The 14,582-nt window shown below is 35.3% G+C and overlaps 1 protein-coding gene across 1 annotated transcript in view; it reads right to left on the reverse strand.

Moving 5' to 3' along the window:
- Nucleotides 1-14,582, reverse strand: part of PLXDC2 (plexin domain containing 2) — a 458,249-nt gene that overhangs the window by 93,062 nt on the left and 350,605 nt on the right. Inside the window, exons 8-9 of the mRNA XM_003257698.2 lie at nucleotides 11,436-11,531; nucleotides 11,122-11,203 (exon numbers count right to left, since the gene is read on the reverse strand). Coding sequence (XP_003257746.1) covers nucleotides 11,122-11,203; nucleotides 11,436-11,531 — 178 coding nt within the window. The remainder of the gene's footprint in view (nucleotides 1-11,121; nucleotides 11,204-11,435; nucleotides 11,532-14,582) is intronic.

Raw genomic sequence — 14,582 nt, forward strand, 5'->3', positions numbered from 1 at the left:
GGCTCCATTTCATTAGCTTTTCATATGTTTTAATAATAAATATATCTACAGATTTTTTCTATAATATTTCTCAATTCCAAATTAAGAATGAATAAGTGCTTCCATATAACTTAGGCAAAATCACTGCAGCTTCCAGGCCCCTTAGCTCAGACATACAAGATCAGCATTTCTACTGCCCTAGTCCTAGACTACCTCAGCATTTCCCAAAGAGGCTTATTAAAAAGCCGAATCCCTGGGATCCACTTTGGACCTACTGAATACGAATCTTTAGTGAGCTGTAGAGCAATCTGCATCTTGACAAAATTCTGTGCCAATTCTTAACTGTATTAACGTTAATATTATGCTGTGAAATAAGCCAGGCACAGAAAGATGAGTACTGCATGTTCTCACGCACGTGGAAGCTAAAAATGTTGAGCTCATAGAAATAGAGAAGAGAATAATGGCTACTAGAGGTAAGAAAGGATGGGGAAAGGCGGAGATACTGAAAAGTTTGTTAATGAATACAAAGTACAGCCAGATAGAAGGAATAAGTTCTAGTGTTCTATTTTTGGGCAACTAACTTTTAACTATTTTAATACATATTTAATAACATATATTTAGTATATATTTAATAACATTCACATTTATTTACACTTATATGAATTGGGGGGCAACCAGTCGAATATCCTTTTATTATCACTGGATGAACAGCATCTATTATGTACTTCTCTACGAAATATTATATTTAATATATATTTGAGTATTGAATATAAAAACCTTAGATTAACAGTTTTCTATTGAAAAGGCTGATATGATGGTAAATGAGAACATTTTTCAAAAATAGTTTACAGTTTAGTTATTTGTTTTGTGGGAAATGTAATGTTAAAATATAGAAAAACATTTAAAATACATGTTTATACTCAACCCAGCTCTTTTAATATTTATGTAAGAAAATTATGAAGGTGTCATTGAGATCGATTCTGATTTTTCACTTTTGTTAAAAGCTATCCCTCAGAAAAGTGAGATGATGATTATTTTACATTTCTTAATAGGAACATCCTACTTAAGATTTTGATGACGTTTTCTAAATGCTAAGGCATTTATTTTCTATCCATTTCTGAGTCAGACATGCAGCCTTACCCATTAAGAACTGCAAAGAGCTTTGAAGTAAATTATGTGCTAGGAATTACAGTTATGTCGATAACTGTAATTAACAATTTATTGTATATTTTCAAATAGCTAGAAGAGCAGATTTTACAGGTTCCTAACACCAAGACATAATAAATGTTTAAGGTGATTGATACATTAATTATATTGATTTGATCATTACACATTGTACACCTGTATTAAAATATCACACTGTACCCAATAAATGTGTATAATTGTTATGTGTCAATTAAAGATAATAAAAGCAAAAAGATCTACAAAAAAGAAACTTTGAGAACTACTGAAATTGGGTCCATTCAGCTTTAAGGAATATCAGAATCTGATATATCTAGATGTCAGATGTATTTTCCATTCCGGGATACAGAGTAAGCAGGCTTTATTGCTTTGTTCAAGGTGAGATTGTTTATTGCTGGCTGTGCCACTAGGTATCCAACCAGACATTTCCACGTAATTCACCTAAGGTCATAAAACATGGCCTCCTTTCCCGTAGTATTCTTGGGATTTTTTTTTTTTTTTTGAATCTTTTGAATAACTCAGGAATGTTTCCTCAATTTCTGAATGCTCCTGAACCTCAGGTACCTGACAGCTGAGCACCTCTGACACAGAAATCCGAAATACACTTACTATAGAATACACCATTTGACCCTGCAATCCCATTACTGGGTATAAACTCAAAGGAATATAAATCCTGCTAGAATAAAGATACATGCACACATATATTCATTGCAGCACTATTCACAATAGCAAAGACGTGAAATCAACCTAAATACCCATCAATGGTAGAATGGATAAAGAAAACATGGTACATATACATGATGGAATACTACGCAGCCATAAAAAAGAACACGATCATGTCCTTTGCAGGAGCATGGATGAAGCTGGAGGCCATTATCCTTAGCAAACTAACCGAGGAACTTAAAACCAAACACTGCATGTTTTCATTTATAAATGGGAGCTAAATATGAGACAAAAGTGGATTTTGTCCAAATTATAAGTAGATTCATATTTTTAATTTTAAACTTGGCATTCAACTTACACAGTGAAAATTATAACATAAGATTTTTAACTATCAGAATATTACTAATCAGTAATTCTGATAAGCAAAAAGAAGGAGTGTCAACTTACAAGGAAGTCAGCATATTGGAACCTGGATCAACAAGTGTGTAAAACTCTTAATGCTTGGTGAGTTCTAAATGTCTATCTGAAATCAGGTGCTTTGGCAAGCAAAACTTTATCCTATCCCAATCCATTAAAATAAGCCTAAAGTTGTAATTAATTTTGGAACTGGGCCCTTGGATTTCCTACATAGCTTTCATTTTGATTATTAGGTATGAATTTCACAACTAATCACTAAAGCAAGTTAATTTCCTTATATGAAACAATGATGTAAATTTATAGTCTAAAAGTAGCTTCAAATATGAACTTAGACCATAATGGCAAAAGGGTTATAAGCAATGCTTTGTCTCTAGGATATAAAAGGTACCTTTGAACAGGAACAATTATACAGACTCTAACTACTGATTTATTTTAATTTATAAATTTTACTCTTGGCCATTTATTCGAACAATATCTGGCTTGTCATTCAACAATTGTGGTGTCCTGATTCTCTCCTTTTAATCTTAAAATTCTTATAGCTAAGTTAGTCCAAGAGAATGCTTTATATGCCCCTGAAGGATGAGCATGGAAGCTGCCCCTTGTTGGAGGGCTAGGCTCTGTGGAGAATAAGTAGGCAAAACTCAGATAGAGTCAAAATATTCTTGGAATTCCCTTGGTATGACATTCTTCAGGAGCCTGACACATAGTCTCTTAATACACCCAGTTTTTCCTGCAATGTCAGAATGATTGACTGTGAGGCCTTGGGTTGACCCTACATAAAGTTGTTGGCTTACTTTGAAAACCTCACTGCATGGAAAATACCCAGTTTTTTTTTTTTTTTTCTTTTTCCTTTCAGTTCTGGGATGTATGTGCAGAATGTGCAGGTATGTTGCATAGGTATACATGTGCCATGGTGGTTTGCTGCACCTATCAACTTGCCATCTAGGTTTTAAGCCCCACATGCATTAGGTATTTGTCCTAATACTCTCCTTCCCCTTGCCTCCCATCCCCTGACAGGCCCCAGTGTGTGATGTTCCCCTCCCTGTGTGTGTGTGTTCTCACTGTTCAACTCTCACTTATGAGTGAGAACACGTGGTGTTTGGTTTTCTGTTCCTGTGTTAGTTTGCTGAGAATTATTGTTTCCAGCTTCATCCATATCCCTGCAAAGGACATACCCACAGTTTTTTTTTTTTTTAAGTCACACTTAATGCTGCAAATATACCCACTTACAGGGGCACATAGAGACAAAACCAAAGGAAAAAGGCATATTCATGTCTCTCTGTTACTTTCATTCAGAAACAAAAGATTAGTGATTCAGGAAAGGTTGGATCGGTTGAACTACTTAAATTTGTTTTCTGTCTCTTCTGTCTGTTTCCAAACTTAGTTTAATTTCTGTAAGCTAAATGAGCATATGATATGAGTACATTTTATTTGCAAAAATTAGCTGCCCCTATGTAAGAAGGAATTATTTTACCCTTAATTAATTTTAATCAAAAATACATTTTCACATTATTAACCAATTAGCCAACATTTCTGACTTGATAAATTTTCAAAATTTTTGAAATATAATACACATAATTTATTTAGATTTCACTATGTAAAACTATATATCGTTTGTATATAATTTTATATATAATTTATACATTACATACAATTTTTATATATTACATTATATATATATATAATAAGTATAATACTGTCGCTTACTTTTAAATCAATTAATTTATGAAATATAGGTGATTCTTTTTGTTTCTCTTTTCATTACTGCAAAGGAATTAAGTTCATTCAACGGAAAATAACAGCAGTTCCAGAGTACACTCAGGGAAATGCAGTAGAAATAACAAAGTTGAAAAGTGTAGAAAAGTTGTTAGGAAACATCTTTTTTCCATCATCTCATATTTTTTCCCAAATAATTATGTGATACTACTATTCTGCAAATACATGTCTTTACCATTAATAAGGAGGGGCTTATTCTGTTTACTCTTTTAATGGATGGAATCATGGAATACTTTTATTTATATGTTTTTACCAGGAGCAAGCTTATAACTTTGATTGGATCAAAGAAAATATAAGGTGGAAAATTTTGTTTTAAAGTGAGGCACCAAAAGACTAACATCAAGAGGTTAAGTGCTCAACATGCCTCGCTGCGAATATCTTATGCCATGCACCAGCTTACTTCTGTCTATAGCAATTTGGTTAACACTGACAAAACCCAGTGGATAGTAATAACCCAAATGGGCAATTAGAATTCTCAGGAAAGTGGATATTCCTGGCCTCAATTATCTGCATAATTCAGTCCAACTATATTTGTAAAATACCGGTATTTGTCCAGACACTGTGTTGGGTATTGTGGAAGATGCTAAAATGAGTAAAAGTGCATTTCTACTCTTTAAAATAGCTTTTGCTTCCTTATTTCTCCTTTGCTGGTTCCTCCTTCTGTCTCCCAATTCAGGTGGCAAAAATTCAAATCATACAAAAAGTCCATAATAAACAGTGACAGTCTCATGTCTCTCCCTCTTCACTTGTTTCCCGAGTGACAAATATTGCTGTTTCTCACATATCTTTTCAGAGGTTTTCTATGTCTATCCAAACATACCTGTATGTAAATGTATTTAAAACAATTCTATGTAATGAAAAATTAGCATCATACCTTATGATGCCATGCCACAAGGTTAGTTTCTGAAACCTCTTAAGCTGCTTTCAATTTATACTCTCTCCACAGCTGATTTCATTCAGTCCCATGAATTTAAACACTATCTATACGATAATGATTCTACAATCTGAACCTCTAGCCTTTCTTGGAATTCCTGGCTTACATATCCCCTATCTACTCAACATTTCCACTTGAAGTCTGATAGGCATCTCAGACTTATCTTGTCCCAAAGCAAACTCCTTATTTCTTTGCATCCTAGTCTTTTTTTTTTTTTTTTTTTTTTCTTTTCTTTTGAGACGGAGTCTTGCTCTGTCGCCCAGGTTGGAGTGCAGTGGTGCTATCTCGGCTCATTGCAAGCTTCGCCTCCCAGGTTCACGCCATTCTCCTGCCTCAGCCTCTCCGAGTAGCTGGGACTACAGGCGCCCGCCACCACGCCCGGCTAATTTTTTGTATTTTTAGTAGAGACGGGGTTTCCACCGTGGTCTCAATCTCCTGAACTCGTGATCTGCCCGCCTTGGCATCCCAAAGTGCTGGGATTACAAGCGTGAGCCACCGCGCCCAGCCCCTAGTCTTTATTTCTTGTGCTGTCTTACCCATCTCGTGCCAAAATCCAACAAGTTGCTGAAACAGAAATCTAAGAAATATCCTTGATTCTTCTTTTTCCCATCTACTTCACTTCTAATTCATTAGTAAATAATCTGTTTCAGAAAACCAAACACCTCATCTTCTCACTCATAAGGAGGAGTTGAACAATGAGAACACACAGACACAGGGAGGGGAACATCACACACCACGGCCTGTCAGGGAGTAGGGGACAAGGGGAGGGAGAGCAGTAGGACAAATATGTAATGCCTGTGGGGCTTAAAACCTAGATGGCGGGTTGATAGGTGCAGCAAACCACCATGGCACCTGTGTACCTATGCAACAAACCTGCACGTTCAGCACATGTATCCCAGAACTTAAAGTAAAACTAAAAAAAAAAAAAAGAAATGTAAAATAGCCAACCACTATAGAAAACCAATTTGATAGTTCCTTTTAAAGTTACATATTTACAACCCAACCCAGAGAAATGAAAACATCTGTCTGTAAAAATAGTTGTACATGAATATTCATAGTGAGTTTATTCATCAATCATAAAAGCCTCTTAAAACAACCCAAGTCTTCATCTACAGGCTAATAGTAAATAAATCGTTGTGTATTCACTCACTCAGCAATTAAAAGGATCAAATTTCTGATATTTGAACTAGTATAGTATGGATTAATTGAAAAAATGTTACGCTGAGTGAAAGAAAGCTAAATTCAGAATTGTAAATACTGTATGATTCCCTTTATATATAGGTGTAGATTGGGCAGAATAAATGTATGATGATAGGAAGAAGATCAGTGGTTGCTACATAAGATGGTGGTACGAGGTGAGGAGGAATTCGCTGTAAAGGCACATGAAGGAAATCTGTATTTTGATGCAGTGATGGTTACATGGGAATTTACACTTTTTAAAACTGCCTCATACATTTAAAATGTGTGTATTTTATTGTATGTAAATTATAATTCAATAAACTTGATTAAAAACACACACACACACAAATAATGTTTCCTTCCCAAACACCTTGCATTCATTCACCTCTCTTGATCCTCAGAATCATCATCCTCATCCAAGTTACTATCATACCTCCTGTGCACTATTGCACAAGCTCACTACTAGCCTCTTCCTTTTCATTCTGAACCACTCCCCAAACAACTAAACAAACGAACAAAAACTCCATTCTCCATGAAGCAGCCAAAGTTCCATTTTTTTAATATGGTAAAATCACATCCCTTCTTTGCATAAGTTATAAAGTCTAAATGCTTTCCATTATTCTGAGGATAAAACTCTCCCTAGCTTACAGAGTCATCTGTGTCCCAGCACTTGGGTAGCTTTCTCAGCTTATCTGATGTCACTGTCACTCCAAACCAACTTGGAATTCTCCCAGTGCACTAGGCTTATTTCCTTTCCTCATCAGGTCAAGCTTGGACCCACCATAGGGCCACTGCATGGGCCATTCAAATGGCATTTCAAGACTCTGCTTTCACCTCACTGTAGCTGCCTACCCATCATTCAGATCTTTGTTTATTTATTACCCCCTCCAAAAAGCCTTTCCTGGCCACACAGTCAAGAACAACTACTGGCTCTTTCAAATCCAGCAGACAACCCATCACTATCTGACTTTGTTTGCCTAATTATTAATTCATTAACTTTCTGGCTTACTAAGCTAAACTCCAAGCTTCATGTGAGCTATGGTTTTGATTAATACTTCATTATTGCTCTAACTACCTTAGTGTTTGGATCAATGCCTGACATATGTTATGCATTCTATACATTGTTAAGTAAATAAATGAGTGAATGAATACTTTAAGTACAAAGAATATATTTTCATTTAAAAACTAATCAAACCATGCTCTCTTCAAAAGAGCAAGGTTACGTAAAGACGATATCAAAAAGTAAACTCCTGCTATTGTTACCAATTTTGCTATATTATCCCCTTACATTTTCCTGTTTATTTCTCTTACCATAAAACTCATCACTATTAACTCTATTTTCTATATATCTATTTGCTTAAACTCTGTCTCCATATACCAAAATGAAAGCTCTCCTTGGGAAGTGATTTTGTCTGTCTTTTTTCACTACTGAACGCACAATCTTGGTGAGTGACTTGAACAGAGACACTCACAAATTTTTGTGGAATGAGTGAAGCTATAAGGTACAGCTTGATTGATTAGGTATTCTCAGTCCGCACTGAGGAAACAAAAGCACTCTTAGTTCAAAGAAATGGACCAAGTAATTTGAGTAAGCACTTGAGATCATGGATCTCCTTATGTTCCTCTAACTCAAATTCTCTTAGAGCTTGGGAAAGCCATTGCAAACATTTTGCCTTAGTTTTTGCTCCTTGAAAAATGGAAATTAAATGAAATAAACAAACCAATTAAAATTATCTTATCTTTTTAGAGCAAGCCCTACTTGAGAGTTCAGTAATTACCACCAACTGATTATCATTCAGGGATAAGTAAGCACAAAGAAGAAAGTAAGAGCTATGGGAGAAAAAAATCAGAGGGGCAATTTTTGTGCTACTTAGGATAAGACTTCTCTTGTTTTGTTGAATTTGTTATAAAAGCTCTGAAGTCTGGGGAAATGCTTCTGGGCGCAAAGCAAAGTTTCGAAGATTACAGGTCTAAGGAGAAATTAATAAAATGCAGTGGGGAAATTAAGTTGAACAAAAGTGCAATGAGGCATAGTTAAACCAATTAATTAAGCAGGTTTTGATATGTATATAACTGTGTTGCTGAAGAATTAAAAATAAATCCAAGATTTTAAATAAGTGTTCGGTATTCAATAAAACACCAAAAGGTAACATTCACAAAACTCGTAGTTTTTTTAGTAGTGTTCTTTGATGAATTTCTTTCTCATTCATATGCCTCACCAATTCTTCTTTCCCCAGTAATCTTAAAGAAACTATGCTTTCAACAATATGCAAAAGTCTTAGACTTTGCTCGATTTTCCTCTACATTCTTCTTATGCCAGTTTCAAAACAATGATACTTTCTTGTGGTATCAACTAGGATTTATTTTTTGGTAATACATCTACAATTTTTCAGAAAGCAATGAACATTATCTTGCTTAATGCACCTGCAACCTGGCAGGTGTGACACAGAACAGGTGTTGAAAACACAAGACCAAAAGCTGGGCGTCACAAAGATGGAGGTTTGATTCCAAACTTAATCACTTATGAGCTATGAGACCCTGCACACGTAGCTTAGATCCTAAAAATTTCAATTTCCTCCACTGTGAAAATGTTAAGTGTGACATTTGAAAATTCCTTGGCTTAATGTCTGGCAGAGACATCTCTCAATAAACTGAATGTATTAACAGTAGAAGCAGATTCCAACTTGCAGATATGTTTCAATTGTCAAAATTGCTTGTTTGGAAGTTTAAACATATATTTCATCAAAAATTATATTAAAAAATGAAATGGTCAGTGGTAAGCAGGTTTCTAGATGAACCTTCAAAACCTTCATTTACCATAACACGATTTAAGTCAAAAATTCTTCTAATTGTCTTCTGGTTAGGGTGATCAAATGGCCCTTTTTTTTTTTTCTAGACTTTCCTGGTTTTAGCATTGAAAATCCCTCATCTTGGGAAACCCTTTGTGCTAGACAAATTTTAGCATGATTCCTTCGTTTGGAAGCTAATCATTATTCATTCGTTCATCCATTTTTTTTCTGCAGTCCCAGGTATGTTCTTAGGCTCTGGAGATATAAGGGCAAATTGGATATGGTCTCTGCCTTTAATAAACTTAGAGCCTAGCAAAGAAGACAGAAAAATGAACAAGCATCAGCAAGCCCTACACAAAATGCTAATGATGGCGGCTTGCCCAGGATGCAAAGAAACATAGCTGACAGGCACCTCATGCAGACTTGGACGAGGTGATCATTGAAATGGATCTGAAGTAGGTATGCAGCTCAAACCAGTGCCTCCTATTTAATTCCTTTGGACATTTTCCATTTTTGAGCTCAGAATTCCTTAAATATACCTATTAAAATGCCGTCTCTTTAGATTCCCTTATGTCGTTATCTAAACAGATTTTGAATAACTTCTGATATGCATATAATCTTTATGGAAAACTTAGTAAAATATCAATATAAATAACCAGAAACCCTTGCTTTTATAGCAGTTTCTCCTATTTTGGATATATAACTAACTTAAAAATCTCCTTTTAAAATTGCAAACTGCCTGCTTGCTTTTTTATTATTTGGAATTCATTTCACAAAGGAAATTACTAGAAAGCCCTGTTAAATTGAAAACAAAACAGACGTTATCATAAATAATATTGTCCTAGCCATAATACTGCAGTAGTTGCTCTAAGGTTAGTGAGTTAAAAATGTTTCCCAAAGCTTGTGATCAAAATATCTGCACTTTACTTTTGCATTCTTCAATAAGTTTTAAAGTATTCCTGGAGCATGTCTTTATCGTTACAGCAAATGCTATAGCAAGAAGATGATAAGACAGACTGCTCATACAACCGAAAGCTCGGGTGTAACATACACGGATTAACAGCATGAATATTCGGTTTTCCTCCTGGGGAAAGAAACATTTTTCATAGACTCTGAAGGTGAGAAAGGGACTTATTCTCAGGCAGACTGTAAACTTCATGGGGGGCAGGGACCATGTCAATACTGTTTACTGCTGTGTTCCCAGTACTCAGAACACAACTGATGCACAAAATGGTTGAGTAAATAACAAAACAAATTTACAAGTCTTCACCCTATACTTCCAACAAATGATTATTCAGTCTCTGAAAAGCTATAGCAACTGAAAAACCATCTTTGCCACTTGTCAAAATCAGTAAACCTCTTTGACACCAGTAAATTATGCAGCTTAAGTTTCAGGGTTAGCTAATTACAATATGACATCAAAACCACATGTTCTATTTTTGTATTAGGTTATATCTCCAATCTTGACTAATAACCTTTGAGATGTTGCATAGAAATTTACTAAGAATGTTCATGTGATTATTATAAACCACCTTGCTATGAAAAAATATCTCATAACATGCTTTCTGTAGAATATGAACCAAAATCTTTGGTTTATAGGCTCATCAACTGCTCTATAATCATCCTGTATTTTAAGTCCCACAGAGAATTATAACTATATGTTAGATAATGGCTTTATTGACTATAAAGGCTATTAGTAAGTTTGAGCTCTCAAACGAAAATAGTAAAATACCCACTTATGAATTTTGTTTTGCATTTTGATCATGGTATCTACATATTTTATACATACAATATTTCTAATGCATACATATGCTACACAGTTGACATCCACTTCAAATTCAGTGGGATTTTTTTGCTTATTTTTTGTAAAAATGGGGTCTGGCTAAGTTGCCCAGGCTGGTCTTCAACTTCTGGGCTCAAGTGATCCTCCTGCTTTGGCCTCCCAAAGTGCTGAGACTACAGGCATGCACTCCCCATGCCCAGTTAATTTGTTAAAACTTTTTCGGTAGAAACAGGGTCTTGCTATGTTGCCCAGGCTGATCTTGAACTCCTGGGCTCAAGCAATCCTCCTACTTTGGTCTCTCAAAGTGCTGGGATTACAGGTGTGAGCCACTGCGCCTGTCCATAAGTTATTTTTTTTATTTCTAATCTTTCAAAATAACTTTTTAAATTTTATTATTATTCTTATTATTATATTTTTACCTTTGAAGTTTACTACACCAACTGCAGTTGAAGCCAATCTGAGAAGATACACAGGGGCCACATCTGTTAAACTGGAGACATGCTAGGAAAGAGGAAAGAACAGATTCACCAAGACTAACAGGCAACTTGGGAGGAAAGAGATTACTCAGCCAAAATAAAAATCACTGTCCCCTAATCCTCAGGATCAAAATGCCCATGCATGCCAAACACAATTATAATGGTAATTATTTAATACGATTATTATAACTACTGAACAGATCAGATCATCAAATTTGGAAATCATGTTTTCCACCTAGGTTTACATATTCACTTACTAGGTAATGGGGTCATCTCCACAGCTGAAATGTTGGTAATTTTTGACATTTGAAGCTCTACTCGGTGGTATTCATAAATTGTTCTTCTTCGAACATCTAGAAAAAAAAAAGGAAAAAAAATCAGCTTTTAACATTTCCCCGCTTACAAAACAACAGCATTTTAATAATGGATATAGAATTATATACGTATAGCCCAATGTGGTTTTAAAATGAAGCCTCATCCTGTGAAAAGACTGACTAGAAAGTATGTGAAAATCACGTGCCAAGTAGCCAGAAGTCTTTTTATCAGTGAAGTTGAAAGTGTTGATTAGGGTCTCAGATATCTCACTTACCTATTAAGGCTTCAACTCATTGTCACTCAGACTATACTAAAGATTTTTTTGGACAGATTTACATATTTTCAAAGATTTAGACTCATGAAATCAAGAAGGTAAGATGATACCATTTCTTCCATACGAAAGCTAAAGTGTTTAGAAATGGGTAATTAGAAATGTTTCACAATCTAAAGTTAATGAAGAATAACAATGCGATTGCTTTAAAAGTTTAGAATAAACTTCAATAAAAGTAAAACAAGTTAAATCATTCTTATATTTCATAGTGATCATAGTTAATAATATTGCATCGCGCTTGAAGTTCAATAAAAGATTAGATTTTTAAGTGTTCTCACCACACACACACACACACACACACACACACACACACACACACACATAATAACTATGTGAGATGATGAATGTGTTAGTTAGCTTGATTGAGGGGAACATTTTGGCATGTATAAATATATCAAATCATCACCCTGTATATCTTAAATACATATGATTTTTATTTGTCAATTATATTTCCATAAAGCTGGAGGGAAAAAAGGAACTGAAATCACTTTAAAAATAAGGATTGCTATGTATTAAATATACAGTATCATATCTAAGGAAGGTTAATTAGCAGTTATATTGCATGATGTAGTTTAAAAATCATTAGCAAATCCATCAATGTCCTGAGGAAGAAGATGGAGACTTTGACAAGAACTCTAATCATTTAAAATCCGATAAATATAAGCAAACATATTTTAACATCAAACCAGAACAAAACATTTAAATATACTTAAAATCCCCTTTTAAGCCTTATACTAACGTGCTCGCCTGGGTTTGGTCAATGTAAGTGGAAAAATAATGTTGTCAGCATTTTATTCCACTCTTGAAATGCCTGTAGTGATAAGAATGCATTTCCGGAATAATATCACACATATCAGTAATTAGTGAGGCTATAAACTATTTTTATTTTTATTTTTGAGACACGGTCTCCCTCTGTTGCCCAGTCAGTGGTGCAATCACGGCTCAATGTGGCCTGGACCTCCTGGGCTCAAGCGATGCTCCCACCTTAGTCTCCGAAGTAGCTGGGACTACAGGCATTTGCCACCATAACCACTTAATTTTGTTCTTATTTTTTGTAAAAATGGGGTCTGGTTATGCTGCCCAGGCTGGTCTTCAACTCCTGGACTCAAGTGATCCCCCTGCTTTGGCCTCCCAAAGTGATGGGATTACAAGCATGCACCCACATGCCCAGTTAATTTGTTAAAACTTTTTTGGTAGAAACAGGGTCTTGCTATGTTGCCCAGGCTGATCTTGAGCTCCTGGGCTCAAGCAATCCTCCTACTTTGGTCTCCCAAAGTGTTGAGATTACAGGTGTCAGCCAATGAGCCTGTCCATCAGTTATTTTTAAAATATCACAGTATCCAATTTGGGGAAGTAATGTCATAGTGGTTAATAATATGTGCTCTGGAACATTCTGTCTGGGCTCAAACCCCAGTTTTGCTGTGAGGAATCTGTGTTACCTCAGGCTCCTTTGCTAGCTTTTCTATGCCTCAGTTTCCTCATCTATAAAACAGGGATAATAGCACCTATATTACTGCATTGCTTTGAGGATTAAAATGAGATAACATAGGAATATTGCTAGACAGTCCCCTTCACATTGTAAATGCTCAATACATACTAGATACAATTTTTGTCTAACTTTAATATGACAACCTTAGATCATACAAGTTATATGCTGCATTTAATAATACAATCTCTATAGATCCAAACTCACTGAAATCACACTACAATCCTGGAATCAAACTTCTAGTAATTTTTCTCCACTCTTCACTTAGAGAAAGTTAAATTTATGTTGAAATCATTAGACCCAACGATGACCTCGTCTAAAATATAGAGCAGGGAGTGTGGTGGCCCAGATGATAGTGAGTTACCTTTTAGTAGAAGTGTTCAGAAAAGGAAGATACGTACTCATCCAAGAATTTGCAGAGGCTGTCAAATGTTTACTAATAACCTATAAGTATCTCTCCTTTCCTCTACTCATATCTTTTTTTTTTATTCTACTTTATGTTCTAGGGTACATGTGCATAACGTGCAGGTTTGTTACATATGTATACATGTGCCATGTTGGTGTGCTGCACCCATTAACTCGTCATTTACATGGGTATATCTCCTAATGCTTTCCCTCCCCCCTTCCCCCACCCCACAACAGGCCCCGGTGTGTGATGTTCCCCTTCCTGTGTCTTTTTATCCACTTCTAATTATTCACCATGACATTGTACTGCAGAAGGGGTGGAGAAAGGGTCGAAGCAAACCTTTTTGGGGCTGGGAGTGGCTCTGGGTCACAGGCTGAAAATATCTCAGGGGTATCAGATTGGAAAACACCGTTTAAGAACCCTAATCCAGTGAAATTTTGGTATAACTGAAAGATGCATATACATTTTTCAAAAAGTAAACTTCATAAAAATCAGAGGAAATGCTGGTTTCATGGTACATAGTAAGGTTTCATGAAGTATATAAATCACATATTCTTTTTTTTTTAGTTTTTAAGTCAAAAAGATGGCTCATCTTCTGTCTGTGTCTAAATAGGATTCATTCCTATGTATTGCTTTCCCATGTATTTTGCTAAACAATTGAGTTCTTATAAATAAATAAATAATGTGGCCTTTCCATAAGATCACTAGGATGGGGGTTCTTGAGTCTTTGCACAGTATCTGTCATATTACTTGGTGCTTAAAATACTAGTATTCCTTTTATTTCATGTTACACTTTGAAATTCTCAACTACTAACAATGCCTGAGAAGCTTCTGAGAGTTATTGATCGTGCATATGGAGTAAAGAG

This window comes from Nomascus leucogenys, chromosome 9 (genome assembly GCF_006542625.1).
Source record: "Nomascus leucogenys isolate Asia chromosome 9, Asia_NLE_v1, whole genome shotgun sequence".
NCBI lineage: Eukaryota > Metazoa > Chordata > Mammalia > Primates > Hylobatidae > Nomascus > Nomascus leucogenys.